The sequence below is a fragment of the Crocodylus siamensis genome, chromosome 1 (genome assembly GCF_052110815.1).
Source record: "Crocodylus siamensis isolate JL-2025a chromosome 1, ASM5211081v1, whole genome shotgun sequence".
Lineage (NCBI taxonomy): Eukaryota > Metazoa > Chordata > Crocodylia > Crocodylidae > Crocodylus > Crocodylus siamensis.
Genome location: NC_143395.1, coordinates 39441523 through 39465284, shown reverse-complemented (window position 1 = coordinate 39465284; position 23762 = coordinate 39441523). Strand labels below are relative to the sequence as shown.

Here is a 23762-nt window from a genome sequence, read left to right as displayed (position 1 = left end):
GAGCTTATAACATTAGGATAGTATGAGCAAAATATATGTATACATTTAGAATGATTTATATTGGCACGTTTCACTAAATATATCAGTATTTAAAGTAAAATAGCATCTATATTTTTTTGGAAATGTTTTCAATATTTTGCTTCAACAAACGAAAAAATAAGTCTTCACAAATCAATTTTAGTGGGCTTTTTTTTCATTTTTATAATTTACATCTACTTAAAAAGAAATGGCAACTTGTTGCAAGTTAATACATAAATGTTTCAAAACTACATGTAGTACCATAGAACCTTCTTTTCAGCTGGATGTTCTGCATATTTATCTTAACAGCAATCACATGTGGACATCCTGGGAACCCAGCTCATGGAATAACAAATGGCAGTGAGTTTAATTTGAATGATGTCGTAAACTTTACCTGCAACACTGGATATTTACTTCAAGGTGCCTCTCGAGCACAGTGCCGGAGTAATGGTCAGTGGAGTAGCCCTTTACCTGCCTGCCGAGGTAAGAAATATTTACATTTGGTATCTATACCCAGTGGAAAGAATCCACACAGGAAGCTTTCCATTGTCTTCAGAACATTGAATCAGGTTATAAACCTTGAATTTTAAATATGGCTGGGATGTCTTCTCTGACATATCTTACTGAGTCTAAGGTCTTCTCTGGTGGGCAGGAGAAGAGACGAGGCCAAAGAACAAGTGGCAGAATATCCATGTATACGAAAGCTTCCGCTGTGGCAGTAATGTAAGGTTCTGAAAAGTGAGATTTTTTTCTGGGTGCTTACAGTAGTGTACGTTATATTTGGAGTGGTGCAAAGTATGCTTGGTAGACAAGGAAGACCATTCCTTAATTCTGTTTTTAAAGTAAAAAAACACCATAAACAGTCTAAACTCTCTTAGGGTCATTGAGCTATTGTCTTTATAAAGAAGTGGTCCATTATCCCAATTAACATTTCTAACTATGCAAGTAATTCTCCATGCATAAGAATGACTCAGTGCTATATTGTTCCCATTACCCATGCTCTAATAATACTTGAAAGTCTTCTGTAATTAAGTAGCTGCCACTTTTATCATTGAAATCAGATTTAGTCTGCATATAATAAACATCTAAAGAAATATATGATAGTAGAGGTTAGGGGCTTAGGGCTTTATTATGTAGTTTAAGATTAAAGCAAAAACATATTTAACTATTGGAATGTGCATTCATTTGGTCTATTATATATTAAATATAAAAAATGACAACATAGGCAAAATAATCTAAAGATGTTATTTCACTAGTTCTGTAGTGATTAATATTAAATATTTATATTTATTAAACAAAATCTAGCCTCCATGAGCATCTTGACAGTCCATTCAACACTTCACTGACAACTATTTTCATTCCTAAAGTAAAGTTTACCTGATTTAATGTTTCTACACCTGAATGTGTGTTTTTAGCTGGAGCTAAAAAATCCATAGTTACTTATTTTTATAATACTGAAGTTCATGGAACACCTTGATTTCTTTTTATCTTATGTCTAAATAGAAAAGTATTAGGGCATATAGATTTTCTAATAAATGCCAAGTGATATTGTTTATCATCTTCACCTGTAGCAAGGTTTAAGTCATCCTTCATTACAATGATTGTTGCTAAATTCAATAATTATCTGTGGTGGTTATGCTGGGGAGGAGCAGTTTACACCAGGAACGTTCAGCCTCAGGCTCCAGATAGTGGGGTTGGGCAATGGAGTGGGTGAGTGGGGCATGAGGGTGCTGAAAGTGTGGAGCCTTGTGGCTAGGTGGCAGTTAGGAGTCTGGCACCTGGCTGGCTGGGCTAACTGGGCAGAATTTATGCCCAAGTATGCACAAGTATATTAAATTACAGTAAATTACCCTGATATAAGATAGTACTGCCCCTGATACTATCTTACTGGGCTGTTAATTAATCTACTGCAGCTTAATACCATTGACTCCAAGAAGAATATGAGCCATCAAAGTGATGAAGTAATCAATAAGCCAGCTGCACTCTATCATGCATTAATAGGTGCAGGTTGGTCTGACAGGACCTGCCTCTAATGAAACTATGCTTGTTGCCCTTCAGCATCATCCCTGCTCCTGGCCCATTACAATTGTGCTCCGTGATAATCTTCTCAAAGACCTTTTCCAGGACTGAAGTAAAACTGATGGGCCTATGGTGCCCAGGTCCTCCCTCTTCCCTTTTTTAAAGATTACCAGGGCACCCCTTGAAATAACCAGGAACAACAGTTACAAACTGACAAAAACTAGATTTAGGTTGGACATCAGGAAGAACTTTTTTATGGTAAGGGTTGCCAGAATCTGGAATGGGTTTCCAAGGGAGGGGTGCTCTTCTCTGCCTTGAGGGTCTTTAAAAGGAGACTGGACAAGCACCTGGCTGGGGTCATATGACCCCAGCACTCTTTCCTGCCCAGGGCAGGCCTTTCTGACCCTAGAAATTATCTGACCCTAGAAACCATCACACACGGAGATGTGGTGATTAGAGAGTAATGCTTTACTCTCTAATTAGTTTACTCCGCAGTTAAGCAATTGTGTAGATGGAGCCGGTGTGTAGGGAATTAGATCTTTATGGCCCCCTCTACACATTATATCTATTCCACAATTACCTTGTTAATTTCACAGTAAATTTAGACTGTCTGCATGTGCAAATCAAGTATCTTGCCTTAAACGTCCAACCAGTTATATAGTTATTGCTCATAAATGTTTAATGACATTATAGCTGGTTTCTATCCAGCTTTAATTTGCTTGTGTATACAATCCTGCAGTTGGGAGACCACAGCTGCTGTGCTTTCCCAGGCACTGGGGAGCACTATGCATCCCTGTGGCTGGGAGATTGCAGCCAATGTGATCTTCTAGCCACAGGGGTGCAGGGGCATTCTGGCCTGTGGCTGGGAGTTTGCAGCTGCTGCAATCTCCTAGCCATTGTGATCTCTCAACCTCAGAATGCTCAACACCGCCCCCCACCCCATACCTGGGAGATAACACTTGTGAGCAGGAGGCACGATTCATATATTCACAGATGTCAGGATCAGAAGGGACCTCAATAGATCATCAAGTCTGACTGCCTGCATAGGCAGGAAAGAGCGCTGGGGTCAGATGACCCCAGCCAGATGCCTATCTAATCTCCTCTTGAAGACTCCTAGGGCAGGGGAAAGCACTACTTCCCTTGGGAGCCCATTCCAGATTTTGGCCACTCTAACTCCGAAGAAGTTCTTCCTAATGCCCAGTTTAAATCTGCTGTCTGCTAGCTTATGGCCATTATTTCTTGTGACCCCCAGGGGTGCCTTGGTGAGCAGAGCCTCACCAATTTTTTTCTGCGCCCCCATGATGGATTTATAGGCAGCCACAAGGTCACCTCTCAACCTTCTCTTGCAGAGGCTGAAGAGATCCAGGTGCCCTAGTCTCTCCTCTTAGGGCTTGCCCTGCAAGCCCTTAACCATATGAGTGGCCCTTCTCTGGACCCTCTCCAGGTTATCCACATTCCTCTTGAAGTGTGGTGCCCACAACTGCAGTATTCTAACTGTGGTCTGACCAGTGCGGTCTGATTGTGTGGACTGTGCAATAGATCCAATCTCATCTTTACCTGAATGTGTAGAGGTTGCCTAGCTGTCCTTAAAACTACAGTTGTGTCAGTGCTTCCAGTTTCAACTTTCAAAATCTATGTGAGATATCTAGAGTGGCAATATAATTATAAGCAGTAAACAGTTCCTACGATCCTACATTTAAGATTAATTAACATTTTCTTTTATTTACCCATGTACTGTTGTCTATCCATTATATGTCCTCATTCTGAGAGAAAGGTAAAAAGGACCTTTTATACAAGACGTTCCTGGTCAATTTTAAAAAGATACATTTTTATGCAGTCAGTAAATGAAATGTTGGTTTTTGCGTCTTGTCATCAGCATAGATTATATGAGGTAGTATAATGGTAGGTGGGCAGGTGGGGCACGAAGCCCAGGCACTACCTAAGGGCAGAGTGCCAGATAGACTGGGTAGAATAGGAGCCTCACCCTCCTGTCAGCATTTCCTCTAAACTCTGCAGCGTGCGTGTGCACACAGGCGCTCTCATGCCGTGCTGCCAGGCACACCTGTGCGGCCACACACACCACACAGCCTGGAGGGAATGCTGCCTCCTATCACCCCTACACACCCTGCACCTTCTCTGTAGTGGCTCCAGTTCTAGTTCTGGCTCTGACTCCAAAAGTGGGATAGCACAAAAGCTGTGGCAGAAATGCCCAGTTTGCTACTAGAGGTGACATCACTACCTTTTCTGTCACCTAAAACCAGTGCTTCTTTGGTCACTTGACACTCATGTCAGCAACAAAAAAGGTGACAGCACCTCAGCAGCAGTTAACTTCTGTCTGCTGCATTATGCTCCACTGCCTCGCAGAGCACAGTATTGGCCAGTTATCCCCGTTACTTTATAGTTCTCATGTCACCCAGCTACTTTTAGTTTCCAGAAGCTGAATTGTTCTTTTCATAAAAAAAATAGAAAACCAAAAATGGAAATTAAATAGAAGAAACTAACAGTAATGGGGAACAGGCTTTAAGGCTGGAAAGACCTAGAATCCATATCATCAGGAAATTCCACATATTGTGAATGTGGAATTTACACATTTTACATCATCCCAGTCATGTTTCACATGCCTGTTACTGTTTGACATTTTTTAGGCATCGCATGAATGGAAATTATTTGAAATATTGATCAGGTACTTTCATAGTCTGAAAAGGACTGCAAAAGAATGAATGAGATGTGGAGCCAAGAGGAAAAATGCAAGCCAGAAATTCTGTAGCTCACTGAGAAGGCTGCTACACTGGAAGGGAACACACCCTAGATTCTGCTGTGGGCTCCTGATCCCAATTGGGCAGAAATTTTGCTAATGATCTTTATCAAGTTTATCCATTGAATAGAAAAACCAAGATGTGGCAGGCCAGCTTCAGGAGGAGGGCTGGAGAAGATTCCAAGCAATGCCTGGCAATCCACCTGCTGCTCAGATCAGGAGGAAGGAGATGCAGGTTTAAGCCTCCTTTGGGTCAGGGGAAGACTAGAACCTCAATATTCTGAATCCTAAGGAAATGCTTAAACCACTGGACTAAAAAGCAGACGTATCATCCTTCTCTTCAGCTTGGCTAACCCTAGTTTTTGTCCAGCAAAAAAAATTGAGGACCCACCTGGCCTTATATGAATGCTTGGACAATTCTATTTCCCTGTACCGCTATAGCCCTATTCAATGTGTTCGTTTGGCTAGTACAGGCAATACTGAAACTTGCCTCATTATAAGACTAGGTGCATCTTATTTAGGCAAGTAAAATTATACAACAATTTATCCTCAGCATTCTTAGATGTTTTTGTGTTACTCCAGGAGCAGATACAGAAATGGGGCAAGGAGGTGTGTAGCCCCCTCTGTTTTGGCTGTACCATGCTGAATGTTCCTGCCAGAGTCCTTGTGAACTCACTAGCTTATTGGGGTAGGATCTAGTGGGACTCAATACTTTCATACAGCTCCAGAGTCCAAGGTGTGAATACTGCTGCTGTTTCCCTTTCCCTCATTACCCTGCCCCACTAAATTCAGCAGTAGGGGAAAGGAGGGGAGGAGTGCCAGTGGCAGCACTCATCCCCTGGACTCCAGAGCTGTACAAAACCAGAAGACCCAATGCTAAAAGCTCATATGGTGGGGGGAGGGGGATGTGATTGTGCCACTATACCCCTCCTGGATCCACTTTTGTGTTACTCAGAACTATTCAAAACTATTCTGTGATGAAAGGGGTTAGTGGATCTAATTATTTCTATACACAGCACAAAGAATGACATATTGCAGAATCATTATTTAATAATTTAGAATGAGGAATTTTCAGACATCCTGAAAATCATTTCAGGCCCTTATGTGACTCAAATATACTACTCTCATTTCTTGTGCCAGATATTCTAAATGGAATCAATTCATATTCATTGAACCATGTTTGTTTTTGTGCTCTTTTTTGCGGGGGGTAACATAATTTGGAAAATAGTTTTATTCATGACACTCACTTGTTGTCTCTTATATTTAAGGGGTAGACATATGACACATTTACACTGGTTTAAACTGCCTTCACACTAGAGTAAATGTGAAGCAGACACAATGGCTGCATCCAGTTAATAGGAGACTTTTGGTTCCCTGGGAAAAAGTAGCTGCAGTGCATCTTGCACCACAGTTACTTGTCCCCGAGGAACGCTTGTTCCACGTGTGCTTTGGCATGCAGCAAGTTAACCCAGGGGAGCTAAGGGAGGATGGGGCCAGCACTGTGCTGTGTCCAGCAGCCTGACCTAGGGTCCTGGGGGCATCTTGGGGCTGCAGCTGCAGCAATCCTGCTGGGCGGAGCTGGCCAGTAGCTGGAGCACAGCTCCACTTTTCAGCCACATGTACTGCCTGTGTATGCACCGCTCCAGGTTTTATCTGTGGTTTTTTTTGACCCCCGAATATCCAGGGGCCCCTAGCTTGGGGCCAGCTAGGATTGCTTTGCCCCAGCTGAACATGCTTCCCAGAGGCACACGCAGATGTGTACCTGGTGGCAATAAGCACTGGAGCGATAAGCTCCAGAGTTTATTGCTACGCATTAATAGGCATGTATAGCTGCACCCACATACAATCTCCTCAGTTCTAGTCAATTCCAGCCCTTAGCTCAATGCCAAGAGGGTATTGCAGGCTGCCTTGCCATACTGCAGTGTTGGAGTAGGTAAAAAATGCCAGGAAATACATGACAAACAAGATTTGCTTAGTGATATCTTTAAATGCGGCTGTGGTTGTGCTCATGGTTTGGAGGAAGTGTCAGTTGCTGAAGATGAAACTATTGTAGATGAGGATAAAACAGGTGACTTGTGCAGCATGCTGTGATTAGAATATTATCCATAGTTTTGTAAGTATTTCAGAGAGGCTACAAAAACAAACAACTGCTGTGTTTCAGAATGAGCTCTTTCAGAACAATAATCAAAGGTAAAAAACACCTAATCACCAATGAAACAATACTTTTCACACAACAGCTGCTCTATTTCTGACTTCATAATCCTTGTCCTTATAAAGTAAACTATTGCCAACAAAAGCTTATACCTCTCTAAACCAGTTATTCCCTAAGGTGTCACTGTGTCCTGCCTTATCCTCAAAGGAAACCAATACAAAACTTTCAGAGATACCTAAGAACAAAAATAACTTTATTCGACACTAAAACCCTGGATTTAGCACAGATAATGGATTGCCATAACCTACTCCCTTGGCCACTCTCTCTGAGTCCCACAAGTGAAAATGAACAGTAATCGAACAGAAGTTTGGCACATAAACTGGTTTTAAAATGGCAGAGCCTAGTCTTAAGATTTGCACCCCCCCCCCCCGGCCTCCACTACGGTGTGAATGCTGCTTCTGTTCACTACAAATCTAAACTGTCGCTTACAGAAAACCACATAACTTAGTTTGAGTCTGCCTCAGGCTTTTTGAATGACCGTACCTAGCTAATGACATTAAACAAAAGTAATTGTTTTGTGTGGTATTTAGCTTAGGCTTTGTTTCATTGATCCGAAGGACACCATTTTGTGACCAAAATTTTGTTTAACGTCTCTCACTATGAAAGTAGGCCGGTAAAAGATATTACCAAACAAATCATGCTTCTCACTTAGGGTGAGGTATTATAACAGTGTCTGTGGGGGGGCGGCTACCACCAGAGAGCTGGTTCATCTCCCCCCGGTGACATAAATATAAAATGTACCAAGTATACCTACATAATTTACATGGGAATGCTGTGTATATCTACATGCTTATCTTTTCATACTTGATAAGTCTTAGTCTTTGATAAGCCATTGTAAATTAAAGTCATGTAAACTTATGTGCAAGCATTCTGAACTTAAAATGTCTGAAAGATAGAAATAGAAATAGAAAAAAAGAACATTCATATGCTTCCCTTTACAGCATCTCTCTAAAGCCACACTCACCAGAGATCATCTGGTGCTTGATAAAAGAGTTACCAAGATTAACCGAAAGAGTTTTTAAGATGAAGTGTTATTTGTTTCCTTGTCATGCTCCAGCAAAACTCAGACCCATGTGTATCTATGCCTTACACTGTATATCAGTATGCTGTAGGACAGTTTGTATCTGGGTGCTTTGTAACATGCTTAGTTGCCATATTAAGCATGAGCCAGTTAGCTGTTTTCTGAAGCTTTTACTTCAAAGGTCCTTCTCCAGTCATCTGGACCTCAGTAGCAGTCCCAGGCAGCTTAACAGAGAAGCTGCAGGCTTTGAAATAAACACGGCATCAAACAACTGGAACAGCTGAGCAATTTTGCACAGACATTTGCTGGAGTGCTGCATGCCCCCTGTTATTTCACAAACCCTTGTTTTCACAAGTGAGTTAGGACTCTAACCCAGTGAGGCATCCAGGTTCTATTTTAAGTGTATCAGTATATCTGTATGCACCAGAACACAGCTCTACTAAAGTTCCATCAGCACACCCCTAGAAGATTCTCTAGTTTAAATGGGAACAGAGCCGGGTGCAATACAACTATGGAATTTGTTGCAGTAGATACTTCGTTTTTATGACTTTTCTGTGTGAAAAAGTAGATTATTTTTTGCATATTTTCTTCTATTTTTTCTTTTATTATTTTTAAGTATTAAGCTTAAAGGGTCTGAAATGAAGACTACTGCAGGCTTCTTGGGGCAGATATCATTAAATAAAATATCTCCCTGAAATATACCACTTCTGGAAGGAAACAAGAGAAAGTAAAATATCTGATTATTCAGTATCCAATGCTATATGTCTGAATAATTCTGTGGTGCACCGTCCATAAAATATCTAAATTGAAATGATCTCCCTGGCCACAAGGGGTGAAATAATCTATTTCAAGGTTTGCACAGATCTCTGTAATTGTCACTATATATCTGCCAAATAAGTGATCTAAAACTACTCAAGAAAAAGTAATTTAAAATAATTTTATTCTATTTTTCCCAGTATTTTCTATTTAATTTGCACTTTCCTTGTATTTCAAAATTTTTTCTGACGTTATTAAAAAAATTAACCAACATTTTACAAATCTTGTCAAAGTGTGGTTTTACATCCCTTACATAGGAATATCCATTCCATTTATAGTACATATTATACCTTACATTTAGATACATTGCTTCAGACCTTGCTCAAAAAGAATTTTCCAACTGGTGCTGCACCTGGGGAGGAAGAACCAGCACCATACCTACAGGCTGGGGAACTCCCTTCTCGTCAGGGCAGAGGCAGAAAAGGATCTTGGAGTCATTATTGATGCCAAAATGAACATGGGCCAGCAGTGTGGGGATGCAGTCAGGAAGGCCAACCGCACATTGTCATGCATCCACAGATGCATCTCGAGCAGGTCCAAAGAGGTGATCCTTCCCCTCTATGCGGCACTGGTCAGGCCACAGTTGGAGTACTGTGTCCAGTTCTGGGCGCCACACTTCAAGGGGGGTGTGGACAACATGGAGAGGGTCCAGAGGAGGGCCACTTGCATGATTGGGGCAGCAGGGCAGACCCTACGAGGAGAGGCTACGGGACCTGAACCTGTTCAGCCTCCACAAGAGAAGGCTGAGGGGGGATCTAGTGGCCTGTTACAAACTAGTCAGAGGGGACCAGTAGGCATTGGGGGAGTCCCCGAGCACTACCAGGAATGACTAGAAATAATAGTCACAAGCTGGCAGAAGGTAGATTTAGGCTAGATATCAGGAGGTGCTACTTCACTGTCAAGGTGGTTAGGATCTGGAACCAACTTGAAGTGAAGTGGTGCTGGTTCCTACGCTGCGGCTCTTTAAGAGGAGGCTAGACAAACACCTTGCTGGAGTTGTTTGACCCCAGTACTTTTTCCTGCCATGGCAGGGGGTCAGACTTGATGATCTGCTCAGGTCTCTTCCAACCCTACTAACTATGAAACTATTTAAGTTGATCTAATAAAAGATCTCAGATTCACCCAAAGCACTTTGTCTGCCTCTGTACTCAAAAAGAAGACACGACTTCAGAAGTCTTTTCTCCTATGAATTTCCCATTCAACTAATGAGAAAAAAATGATATTGATGAATGTTGCTCAAGTTAAATATTTCTGCATGGGAAAGACATAGTTTTCGATTTACTCTGTATACTAGTAGAAATAAATTCAAGGTGCTTGCAGACCTATATCATTTAATTCAACAGGGATTTTATGTGTAAGTTTTCTTCCAAATCTGTTTAGTTTGATTGCATCAGTAATGAACTTTTGGCTTCATTCCCCTGCAGTTGTGAATGCCATTACCACAAAATATAGAGTAGTACTTTGAGCTGTTTCAGAAGAAAAGGCTATTTTATTTTCCATTGGAACAAAGCTATCATACATTCTCAGTAAACATTAGTATTTTTAGCAAAAAGAAGTAGACAATTCTCAGTAGCTCTTTTATCATGATGGAACATTGCAGCATATTATGTCTATAATAGTTTAACTAACAAGTCACTAGAAGGCCTTTTAACTAAAGGTGTATTGGACATTTACTTGACAAAAAAAAGTAATTCTGTAAGTACAATAATTCCTGTTTGAGTACAGCATGTGCAAAATTGGTTTAGGGAAAAAAAATCTAAATACTTAGCATTTATATGCTAATATATTCCTTATATCTAACATGACCTGGAGATCATTAGAATCTTTCTTAAAGTCATCTTTCCTTCTTCCTTTTTTTTCAATCCACCACGTCAACTGTCAGTTTTACTCCTCCAGTGGTAAGGAAGATGAAAGAAATACTATATAAAACTGTTCTGGGAGAAAACCATTGTTCTAAGAATGATGGTGAAATCATGACCTTATGGAACTAAACTGAATAGGAGTTGTATAGCTCAGATTTCATACTCTGTTTTCTCATCTTATTCAGGTCAGATCTAACAATGCTTAAAACAGCTGCCCTTTGTCTAGACTAGTGCTTTCAGTATTCCTTAAGCAGGGATAAAGAAACCGTTACAGTTTGTTTCTAATAATAATCCATGTCCCTAAACACATTTATCCTAATTCATTTGTATGTGTTTGCCATTTGACTAGCCTGAAAGCTCTTCAAATATTCCTAAAAGGGACAAATCAGTGTGCAAAACCTTGAACAAGAGACAATACTACATAAAATGATTAAAGAACCATTGTGAAAGACCCATTATATGTTACACAAATACATGCATAAATTATTACATGCCATTACTTATTACATTTTTTCTTGAATTTTTTAAAATTCACACAGTGGACTTCTATACAGGTTACTGTCATACATGGCTTTATAGACAATAATCACTGTTGACTGGAGTGAAATGCTTTTGTATAGTATAATCATTATCCCATATACATTTCTGGGGGGAAAGTGTTTTTTAAAATGTTCACAGGATAGAGATACTGCGTGCACCAAACAGATGAGTTTAAATGATTTTACATTTTTAATGGAAAACCCCCCAGATAATTCATATCTGAACACCTGCTCCCACACATAGTGTCTGTTGGGAGAACAGCTTATCTTTCCTTTCCTTTCCTTTCCTTGCCTAAAGAGCTAACAAAATACATTTAAAAGCTTTCTAGTGACTTGTTTAAAAGGAAAAGATTTATCAGTTATATTGATACAGTAGTATAGTATAAGTATCTACACAGGAGATTATTCTGACACAACTGTATTGGTTTAAATGCATACCTTAAATTATACTGAGAAAAACTTTCTTCTCTCGGCAAGGCCTAAACACATAGGGTATGTACAGATATCACATTTAAATTGACCTAACTAGAGTTAAATAAATATAAGTGCTGATCTGTACAGATATTTGGGTAGGTTAAATCGGGCAAAAAATGGCATGCCCAACCTAAATTAGTTCACTTGAAGAACCCAGTCCACCAAACATCTGTATACATTTGGATTGCAATCCTAGGGCTGGGAAAGTCCAGCTGCTCACCCCAGTCCCAGAGCTGTACCCCTGACCCAGAACAGGCTATATTTGGTTCTGCAAACCTCCTCACCCTAGATAGGCAGTTCCGCAACTGTGAACCCATTAACCCCCATGCCCAGCAGACCTGCCAGTCCCCTCAGCGATCCCATAAAACCCTCCCTCCTGGACTCACCATCACCCCTCCGGACCCTCTAGTTCTCCTTGATCTGCATGTACCCATAGCTATGTTTACTTAAATGGGGCCATTTATATTGCTGAGCATGGCTGAGAACACGTGTAAGGCCTTGTCTGTACTGAAGAATATAGCCACATGTAAGCTGCTTGTGCCATTTCCATCATTGCAAGTCATATATAAGATCTAAAAACAGTCCAATGCTTAGGATCAGAGCCTTAATTTTTAGGTAGAAGTTACTAATATAAAATATATACTGTTCACACATTATATTTGAAAATCTATATATTAGTTTTATGGGTTATAGGTCCAAGGTTTTTGTTCCAGTATAGTCAGCCATATTTCAAGATAAACTGATTTCCCAATAGTTTTCAACTGAAAGAAAAGGAATCCAGTTTTATTAACTTTAAGGAAGAACTTTGTATATTTAAAGCGTAGAAAAAGGAAACTGGATCATAAATTAATCTTTACTGGTTTGTTTCAGTTCATTGAGCATTTGCCATTTTGTACAGTGTTGACTTTAGAATGAAGTTAGCTAACAGACCTTAGGCTGAAATTGTTACATTGTGTTTCCAGAGACAGCATTTTCTTTATTCACAGGTCTTATCTCCTAAGATTTGCCTTACAATCAGAGTGAACTCTTTGGTTTCATTCACTGTTAAGTGGTAATTCAAATATGTGTAAAATCAGAAACCGTCTAGTAGCTGACATTGTTAAGACAGGACAAGACAGGATTTTTCAAATTAAGAAAACATACTAGATTATTTTTTACCCCATGTTTGACCAGACATAAAGATTTAAAAAGAAGATTGGCATTATGTTCCCATTTAGATAAAACAAAAGGAGAACAAGAAATAGAAAACTGGGAGTTATGTACTTTTATATGATCATTCAACTATTTAACCAAAAACTGCCTAAAGGCCTCTAACATGGTCTTTTTCACTTCTTGGTCCTTCTTGGTCCTTAAGGGTTTGAATCTACTCAGAGCAAGGTTCCAAAGTCATCAGGGCAGACTTAAGTATTCTTCTGCCTTTCTCAACAGACTAAATTGAGTGTGCCAGAATTCATTTCCCATGTAACCCTTGACAGCTGTCATTGAGAGAAAGCAATCTCTTTCTCTTCGCTTGCCATGATTTACAACTGGGTCCCCAGGGTGAAGGACAATCAGGGAAACTACTAGCTTAGTTCTGTATGCTAACCTGTACATATTCTTTCCTAAAGCATTTCTTATTGCAGTCCTTGTTAGTCATGCTAAATTGATATCTATCTATCTATCTATCTATCTATCTATCTATCTATCTATCTATCACTTTTTAAATATGAATTATTTTAAGGGACAGTAAAGGGTAAGTTTTACAATACTTTTCACATGCAGAAATATTGTTTTTTGCAAAAGTTCTCACAGGAGTTCGTGCATGGTGCAGTAATTCTGTTTCACAAGCCACATGCATAAATTATGTATTCAGCCAGTATCCTGCATTTTACACATCACTGAGTTGGCTACACAGATGCTGCTGATATAAACATGAGAATACTCTGTCACGCAGACAAATTGATTGTTTGGGAATATAATATGCTTATATTCTTTGAATATGCCATATTTCCATTCAACACAGAGAATTAAATGTTTCTATTTCCCTACTGTGTTTAAAAAATAATTCAGCTAAAATTGTTTTGGGGTAGCTTTAGGGCAACGTATCATCTTGAAAAAACAGTTTCTTTGCTTAATTTTCTATTGCTGGCTTGTCAGGAGATAGCTTCACAGATGTAAGCATTAATGCAAAACACGAACTTCTGGAAAATATTAAAGTTTTTTTTTTCATTTGAATTGCACTGAAAATGTAATACAAGTAGATAGCTATGACAAGTAATTCCTGAAACATGAGATCCAGTTCAAAAGTTGAGGAAATGGTAAGTCTTGGAAGAATTTTGGGGGGAAAAAATTGCTTCTCTGTCTGTTAGCAAGTTTTCAATCATAGAAAGATAGAATCATAGGGCTGGAAGGGACCCTGAAGGAACATCGGGTCCAGCCCTAATAGGCTGAACATAACTATATTTTGTTTCTCCCCTCCCCTCATCCTGTTTCCTTCAGTGTTTGAATATTTTATTATTGTTGGTCAGGGGGAAAAACACACAAAAATGCTGTAAAATGTTTCAATAGTGTGTTGCAACATCAGCTTTTTTTGTGAAATTTTGATTTTGCTAAAATTCTCTTAAAAATGAAACAGGTGTTCTGTCAAACACTTTGCTTTGGAAAAATTCTAAAATTTCACTACAAAATTAATTTTTTATCTTAAATTTTATTTTATTGTATGTTTTACTTTTCTAATATTTCATTGTTTTTATATTATTTCATGGCCTTTAGTAGTAGTATTCAGATTTTCCAAATGTCTTCTCGTTCGTACATGGTGGTTGGAATATTCCATTATTTTCATCTGTTATTTAAAAAAATAAGTAAAAACTTGAAAGAGCAGCAGCTACTTAGTACAAAGACTTTATTTTTCTACATCAAAGTTTTTATGATTATCTTGTCATAGGAACATTGAAACAGCTGCTATGGGCCATTCAGGCATGCCCCACCATTTGCAGGTAGTTATTTATTGAAGTAATCCTCACAATCACCACTTAATTTTTTGCCCCACAACAACAAAGAGTAATGAAACAGAATGCCACTTTGACCTAATACTAGAGAAGACCTCTATGTATTAATTAAATGAATAACTTTTTTTTTTTAATATCCTAGAAATATGGCACAAAGTTTGGAAAGCAGCTACTTCTATAAGTAGTATACAGAAACATAAAGGGCACAACTACAGGAGACACTGATTGTAGCTGAAAATTACTGTACAGTAGTGCAGTAGAGCATGGACAGCGCTAATATGCTGCTGTACAGTACGATTAGGCTACTACATAATAGCATCACCTAAAATATGTTCTCTGGCACTACTGCACAGTAATTCTGGTTACTACGCATTTATTTAGTATTTGCTAATGTAACTATTAAATAGATGTGCAGTAATGATTGCATAGTAGCATCTCATGTAGACGCACCCAGACTCACAGAAAAGACCTAGTGCTTACCTAGGCAGACCTAGGCAGATCAAGAATGTGATATTCTACTCAAGCATTCACCTGGGTATAGTGAGTGTGGTTCTAATCTTAGCTCCCTTGTTGAGTTATGGATTTTATCCAATAAGTGTTTAGTGTGAAATATAGGAAAATAACCTTAGACCAAAGGTTAAAAATAGATCTTGTCTTATATCTACTGCATATTCAATTTTGGAAAAAACCTAAAACCTTCAGATTTAATAAGGTTTATAGAATCATAAACAAAATCTGCCAAGTTTTATATTTAGCAGGAGTTAAGAACTTTTTCCCCTTAACTTGTGTGCTTTCCTGCACAATGTTGGATATGAAGATTGCCATATTAGTTTTATACCGTTGTTTTATACAAAATATTTATACAAAATATGAGTTTTAGAGGTTCTGAACAACAGCATAAGACAATTTTCCAGAAGGGTGGAATTTTTTCTCCTATTCTGTCAAGGCAAATTACTACTGTATTGTAAAGATTTAATTGGTACCGTGTTCAAAATACCTTTCCTTTTAGTAATTAGTCAAAGTTTTGGTTAAACATAATAATTTTAGAAAATATTTCATTCTGTGACCTTTCCAGGAGTATAATACCACCAAAACCCTGAACAGCAGTTCTAGTAACCAGGGCTGTTAGGAAAAAATGTATGTTCACATAACTATTTTCAAAAAAAGGCCTGGAGGCTTACTGGAGGGGGTGGGGGAGTGAGAAATCTGGTGAATTTCAAGAACCATTAGGTCTGGGCCAATTTCTGGACCATGACCAAATTCATGACCCTAAACCTTTCTTATGAGCTATTAGTTGAGTAATATGAAGTATTTTCTGCTGATTTTCATTTACGATGTTATACCTGTACATCATAAACATTATGATTGTCTTGTAGTGGTGAACTGTTCAGATCCCGGCTTTGTAGAAAATGCTATTCGTCATGGGCAACAGAATTATCCTGAAAGTTTTAAGTATGGAGTCAGTGTGACATACCATTGCAAGAAAGGATTTTATCTCCTAGGATCATCTGCTTTGACCTGTAAAGCTAATGGCTTATGGGATAGATCACTACCAAAATGTCTGTGTAAGTATTCATTAAAACAGGTTTACATTAAATGTCAGAATGACACAAAAAATTATTTAACTCTCAACCATGTATATTAGGAAACTTTTCTGGGCTGTGTTACCAGCAGAACCTAAACTGTGCAGTTTAGTAGAAATACATTAAAACCAAATTTGATTAATTGAGTCTGCTCTGATGCACTATAAGTACAATAAAAAATAATGTTATTATTTACAAGCTAACCAAATTGTTTAATCTTTGCTTTAGAGATCTTCCATTGATTACTTAATGTTTTATTTTACCAGCATGTAACTAACTATATGTCACCTTTTCAATTAAATGAACCAAATTCAATCCATTTTCTTTACAACCTGTGTGCATGCCTGTGTGTATGTATGTATGTATATGTATTTATCCAGGCACACCAAGATAAGTTTTTCAGAAGTACTGAGCATTCATAATTGAAGTGGGAGTCCATATAAATTATGGATCCTTAGCAACTCCAAAAATCATATTACCAATGTGCCTATATTTGTATAAAAATCATCCTCTAGTCACAACACTCTATGTGCACAAGTATGCACCCTTCCATGTAAAATTTAGATAAAATATCTTTTTGGCCCTCCTTCTATTTCTAACCGCCCCCCCTCATCTAACACAAGTATGATAGAAGCAGTGCTCCAGAGATGAAGACAAATTCAGTTTTCTGTGTAACAGAGAGCTGAATTTGGCACCATTCTACTATCTCTGATGTACTATTGAAATTAGCCATTTCTATGTTCTATAGGTAACTGATGGCCAATAGCATAATAATGAGTGGATAAGTGGGGCACAAGCCCTAGGTGTTGCCTAATGGGAGGAGCCAGAATATAAGTAAGGGAGTGTCTCATCCTCCCATCCTCCTTCCTTCCCTGCACCCAGCACCTTTCGTGCAGCTGCTCTGACTCCAGCAGTAGTGTGGTGCCCAGTGCAATAGAAGTGGTCACAGGCTCGCTGCAGCAGGAAGAGATGTCACCTCTTTTTTTGTCATCAAAAATCACTGACTGTTTAAATGGCCACTCAAGGCACATGCTGGCTTTGAGTTGGTCTAATAAGATATAAGGTGATATCTCCCCTATCAGAAGCAAACCTCTAGTCGGTACTCCTGCACTGTGCACCACCACTGCCCAGGTCACAGTACTATGCCTCTGTTGAGAGCCAGAACCAATGAGATACCTAGATATAGGCTGACTGACTCCTCAATTTATATCTTCACTGACTGGCTTGCTTGCATGCATATAAGCTCTGGCTTCTTTACTATTCGTTCCATACAGGAAGGGCACACACCAACTGAAGATGCTTCCTCAGCCTGATGAAGGGCATTTGTACCCAAAAGTTTGCAAAAAAGATTTTTTTCCAACTGTTTGAGTTGGTCTAATAAAACGTATCAGATTGACCCAAAGAACCTTGTCTGCCTATGTCTTTAGACCAACATGGCTACAACCTATACCTCTGTACATATAGGAATGAAATTCTCCAAATTAAGTTAAACACCTAAGGGTGAAGTTACACATTACACTTAGACCACACTAAGGACATCTAAAATGTGAGTGGATGCACATTAAAGCTTGTTACCTGGAGCTAAATGCCCTTGGAATAGCTCAGAGTTATGCCACAGTTAATTCTGGACTGTGACTTCAGTAACTTCAATGTACTACATGGAGGGTAACTTCAGTCTGATCCACAGAGATAAAATGAAAAATTAGCAGTCCTCCAGAATCCCTCAGTGCACTTCTCCCAGCCCTGTCCACCCCCAGCCCCATGAACAGATATAGGGTGCCTGTACATGAGCACAGAGGTTGTTACATCTAATCAGCCTAAGTGGCACTACCACCGTTTTTAAGTGCAGGGATGCTGATACATGAGATTCTATGGTGCTTTAATTAGAGTGGCTCTCGGAGATGCACTAATTAAAGGGCCACCCCCCACATCTGGAACAGGTGTATAACTTCCCCTAGAGCCCAGATGTCCAGTTCCTAGTCATGCTCCCGCCTTCTAGTGGGAAATCAGAGCTGTGCAGCTGCTCACAGCATGGTGTAATTTAAACTCCACTTAACATTTCACAGATGTAGTTTGGTTTAAGTGTAATGTGTAACTACACCCTAAATTTAGTAGACTTTAAATGGGGAGAGTTAGATGCCTTGGAATATTCAACATACTGACTGGGGGTGCGGGGGGAGGGGAGTCTCAGCCTGTCAATAGGAAACAGCAAGTATAAAACCTTTATTTTTGGTCAGAGGTGGGATAGGTTTATAAACATCAAACAATACAGGATACACAATATAATACAGGAGCTGCTTTATTGAAAAAAAACCAAGCACCAATTCTTGTTCTTCAGGAAAAAAGAAAATCCTGTTATTTTCGGTATAAAGCTATACTCATGAATTATTTGCCTTAAAATTATGTTTCCCATTTGCCTGTCAGAGTAATTCCATAACAGTTTTCTAAAATTATTATGACTTCTTGAACTGCAAGGAATTTTGATACATTTTTACCTTCTTTTCCTAAATAATCTTCTAACAATCACAGTTATTAGAATATTTTTTCATGGGCCACAATTATTTGAATACCTGCTTTAAAATGTGGATCATTCACAAGCACTTAATTCTTAATATTGAAAAAAACATTCTATGTTCCTAATTTCTTTTTTTTTTTGTAAGTTTTATGTTTGTTTACTTTTCATGTAGAAGTCATGAAGGAATCTCTTCTCTTTGCTGTTGTTCCCCAGTTAAATAGTCAAACTTTCACATTTTTATAGATGTAAGTTTCATTTCAGCATGTTGGAGAATTTTATTTCCTGATTAACTCAAATCTCAGCTATTGAGATAACTTTTAGCTGAAATAACTTTTTCACAAGAACATTTTTACCAACAAAATTTTGCTTATAGAAATTTTTACTCAAGAGCATTAATAAATAAATGCATGAATTGAAAATCAGGCAATTAATTTTGTGTCATTCACTGATTTTACTATGATAATATTATAAGCATTATTGTTTATCTCTATAAAATGTATCTGTCCTCTCTTTTATAAATTCTTCAATAGTTCCCTATCATTATAATGTCTCTAAACTCGAGTGCCTCTCAAGTTTTTAACAGTATTGATAATCATTAATAGTTTCTTTTTGTTCCTTCCCTCCGTGTAGATACAGTGAATCCAGTTTACAGGATTACATGAGAGAGTGTTGTATATGTTTAGAAATTATTGAAGGAAAGTTAAGTGCAAAACATGGTTTTAAATATAGTTCTGCCTTTAGCATTACAAGAGACAAATACATCATACAGAGCAACCAAAACTTAGACATATGAAGACAGGATCCCAGACATATACTTATTTAGGAGAGACCTTCATATGTAAACTACGAGTGGCAAGGATTTTTCTATATCTTTTACTAGATCCACTATGTAGTTCGGAGAGATGTTGGACAAGCTGTCAAGCACAAAATACCTTTCTTCAAGACACTAACAAAGGATACTTTGTCCCCAAAAGCTTGTTCAACATTTGTCCCAACTATACAGTTGGGTCAATGCAATAAAAAAGCCTTTGCCTATTGCACATTTTCTGCACATGACTGAAAAAAACACTCCAGCCATACTTCATATTTAAAGGTTTGACACATTTTTTGTGAAGTAAAAGTAGATAACCAAGGGATATTTTGATCTTTCTTTGCAGCCATTTCTTGTGGACATCCTGGAGTTCCTGCCAATGCAATTCTTTCAGGAGACAAATTTACATATGGGTCCAAAGTTCACTATTTGTGCACAGCAGGTCGAACTCTCATAGGAAATTCTACCAGAGTGTGCCAAGAAGATAGTCATTGGAGTGGAACTCTCCCACACTGCTCAGGTAGTTCTGCAAGCTGTCATCTGAATGTGACCTTGTAATTAAAATGATTGAAACTATTCTCAGGAAGCAGAATTAAACTCCAGCTAAATCCTTTCTTGGTGCAGCTCTATTATACCAATAGCCACTAAGTTGAATTATAGCTACTTATTCAAGTATCTATCTATCTAGCTATCTAGTATGTTTGGCTAATTGCCAGTAGGCAGTGACAGGAAAAAAAAAACAACCCCCCCCACACATTTACATTCTTGCATAGTTTTGCCTCACATTAAATTTATGCTTATTTTCATACATACACATTTTTGTGAGTATTAAGATCATCATACGTGTAATAGACCAGCACAAATCCACAATGTCAATGAAAAGTAAACCACTCACATTCCATTACTTCTCATTTTCACTTACTGCTACATGTATTATCTGTAGCACAACTATTACTTCTCATTTCCACTTACTGCTACGTGTATTATCTGTACCACAACTGCCAAACACTATAAATCTCTGCAAACTTCCAGGCTGCAGGAGAAGCAGGTGGAAAGCCCAGGGGCCTTACTCTAAAACTTCATAGCCCACAATATCTCTCAGATAAGAGTTGAGTCAGGTCATGAAAACATCTCATTATTTGGAATGCCAACAATAATGATATTGAAAGTATTATAATAAGGGATAGTAACTCATAGGCATAGGTCATCAACCAACCACTAACTGACAGGGTTACTTAGGAATGGTCTGTTTATGTTATAATGGTATATTACAGAGTTTTATTATGTTGTCTTCTAAACTGTTTGGTTCTGGCTACTGTCAAGAACTGACCTGACTCAATATGGCATGTCCTCATATCCAAAATGAATCTAATGTAGCTTCTCTATGTTGTTAAAGGAGTGATTTTCAAACTACTCTGGGGGATTTGAGCACTCCATACTGATTAATTTAAATGTCAATTAAGTATGTAAATCCTATGCTGACTTTGAAATATTTCAGCCTAAAACTCACCCAGCGGGTAGAAGCGTAGAGAATTAGTTTGTCCTATGTCAGTTGTGGGCTACTTTGGAGGACCTAAGTTACAACAGGCTCCCAGAGTGTCTGCAGTGCCTAGGACCTATTCAGTACCACAAGGTACAGCCTCTCTTTCCAGCTTGTCACATTATGTCAGGTCTTGCCTGTCAGGTTGCTTGGAAAAAATCCTATACAGGTTTTTAATTTTACCTGGGTTGGGGACCATAGTACTCACCCAGAATTGGATTTCAAAAGTCTTTTGTGACTCTCATCCCTTTTTTCCAGTACAGAGAGGGCAGAACTAAGGTTAGGATTTCATATTATAACTTGAGAATGTCTTTATCACATATGTTTCTAAAATTAGTGGTAAATACTGCATCCTCCCAAAATCGTGATTTTGGTGGGAGGAAGTTTTCGTTTCCAGACCTTCAAGGCCTTGATGTATCACAGTTCACAGTTCAGTATCACAGTTTTTAATGGATTTCTATTTAATTAGGTGAGAAAGGACCATTATGATCATCAACTCTGATGGAAAAATGAGTATACTCTAATTGTAAAGAGTGGAATTGAATTTCTTGTCTTTAGATGTGACTTGGAGTAGCATTTTGTTTCATTTTGTTTCATTTGGAATGGGTAGGATAATTCAATCTTAATAGAAGGAATGGGAAACTATTCTATGGTTACTTAATTTAAAAATCAACCAACCAAATAAAAGGTATTGGAATCCTTTAAATGATTCAGAATTATACTGGCAAAAATATTATGTATAATTGCCACTGATTTTATTAATAGATAATATGAATCATTTTTATTAATTAAATCACAAGCATTAATTACTCCAAATACAGGAGTGGACCCATGTCAACTAAGACATCTAAATAGGTTTACAAATGGAAGGATACATTCTTTTAAAAATTTCCAATAAAGTGCTTGAAAACCTGTAATACGTCTCTAAATAAGATTTATTTCTGGCCCACAGACAAATATATAAATAGGTAGAAATATAATATATATACAGGACACATCTACACAAGATGCTGACTTCACAGTTGTTACCATATAGTCATTTAGTACTTAGATTTTCATAGATTTCATAGACATTAGGGCTGGAAGGGACCTCGGGAGATCATCGAGTCCAGCCCCCTGCCCAAAGGGCAGGAAGTCAGCTGGGGTCATAGGATCCCAGCAAGATAAGCATCCAATTTACTCCTGAAGGTGTTCAATGTAGGTGCTTGAACCACCTCCGCTGGCAGACTGTTCCAGACCTTGGGGGCTCGGACAGTAAAGAAATTCTTCCTTATGTCCAGCCTGAAACGGTCTTGCAGGAGTTTGTGACCTTTCGACCTCGTCATCCCTTGGGGCGCTCTGGTGAACAGACGTTCCCCCAGATCCTGGTGTTCACCCCTGGTAAACTTATAGGTGGCCATCAGATCACCCCTGAGCCTGCGCTTTTCCAGGCTAAAGAGTCCCATGTCTCTCAGCCTGTCATTGTAAGATCTGTTTTCCTGACCTCTGATCATGCGCGTGGCTCTCCTCTGGACTCTCTCAAGCTTCTCCACATCCTTTTTGAATTGTGGAGCCCAAAACTGGATGCAGTACTCCAGCTGCGGCCTCACCAAGGCCGAGTACAAGGGGAGAATGACGTCCCGGGATTTGCTCGAGAAGCATCTATGGATGCATGCCAGCATTTTGGTCGCTTTACTAGCCGCAGCATCGCATTGGAGGTTCATGTTCATCTTGTGGTCAGTGATGACCCCCAAGTCTCTTTCTTCTGTAGAGCTAACCAACGTAGCACTGTCGAGCCTATAAGGATGCTGCAGGTTTTTCCTCCCAAGGTGGAAAACCTTGCATTTATCGGTGTTAAACACCATGAGGTTCTCGTGTGCCCATTTGCTGAGCTTGTCCAGGTCAGCCTGGATCACCCGCCTATCTTCTGGCGTGGATGCTTTGCCCCAAAGTTTGGTGTCATCGGCGAACTTGGCCAGTCCACTCCTGACTCCAATGTCCACATCGTTAATGAAGATGTTGAACAGGATGGGTCCCAGGACAGAGCCTTGAGGGACCCCACTGGTCACAGGGCACCATGATGAGTGACTGCCATCAATCACAACCCTCTGGGTCCGACCACGAAGCCAATTTCCCAGCCAGCGGATCGTGGTGGAGCCAAGGCCACAACCGGCCAGTTTGGCCAAGAGGTGATCCTGGGATACCAGATCAAAAGCTTTTTTGAAGTCAAGATATATGACATCAATCTCTTCTCCCTCGTCCAGGTGGTAGGTCACCTGGTCATAGAAGGAAATGAGATTGGTCAAACAAGACCTACCCGCAACAAACCCGTGCTGGCTGTCCCTTAGAATGTTAGCCTTGGGCCAGTCCCTCAAGAATGGCCTCCTTAATAAACTTTTCTAAGATCTTCCCCAGGATAGAAGTCAGGCTAATGGGCCTGTAGTTAGCCGGATCCACTCTCCTCCCTTTCTTGAAGATCGGCACCACATTGGCCTTCTTCCAGTCTTTGGGCACTACACCAGAGTGCCAGGAGTTTTCAAAGATCCGTGCCAGGGGCTGGGCTATGACACTCGCCAGCTCCTTGAGTACCCTGGGGTGCAGATTGTCAGGGCTGGCTGACCTGAAGGTATC

At 39.2% G+C, this 23762-nt stretch overlaps 1 protein-coding gene across 1 annotated transcript in view; it reads left to right on the top strand.

Annotated features, from left to right (window-relative positions):
- The window catches only part of CSMD1 (CUB and Sushi multiple domains 1), a 2270760-nt gene that overhangs the window by 2172012 nt on the left and 74986 nt on the right, over window positions 1–23762 (top strand). Inside the window, exons 54-56 of the mRNA XM_090033387.1 lie at window positions 328–501; window positions 16080–16268; window positions 19959–20132. Of these exons, the coding sequence (XP_089889513.1) occupies window positions 328–501; window positions 16080–16268; window positions 19959–20132 (537 nt within the window). The remainder of the gene's footprint in view (window positions 1–327; window positions 502–16079; window positions 16269–19958; window positions 20133–23762) is intronic.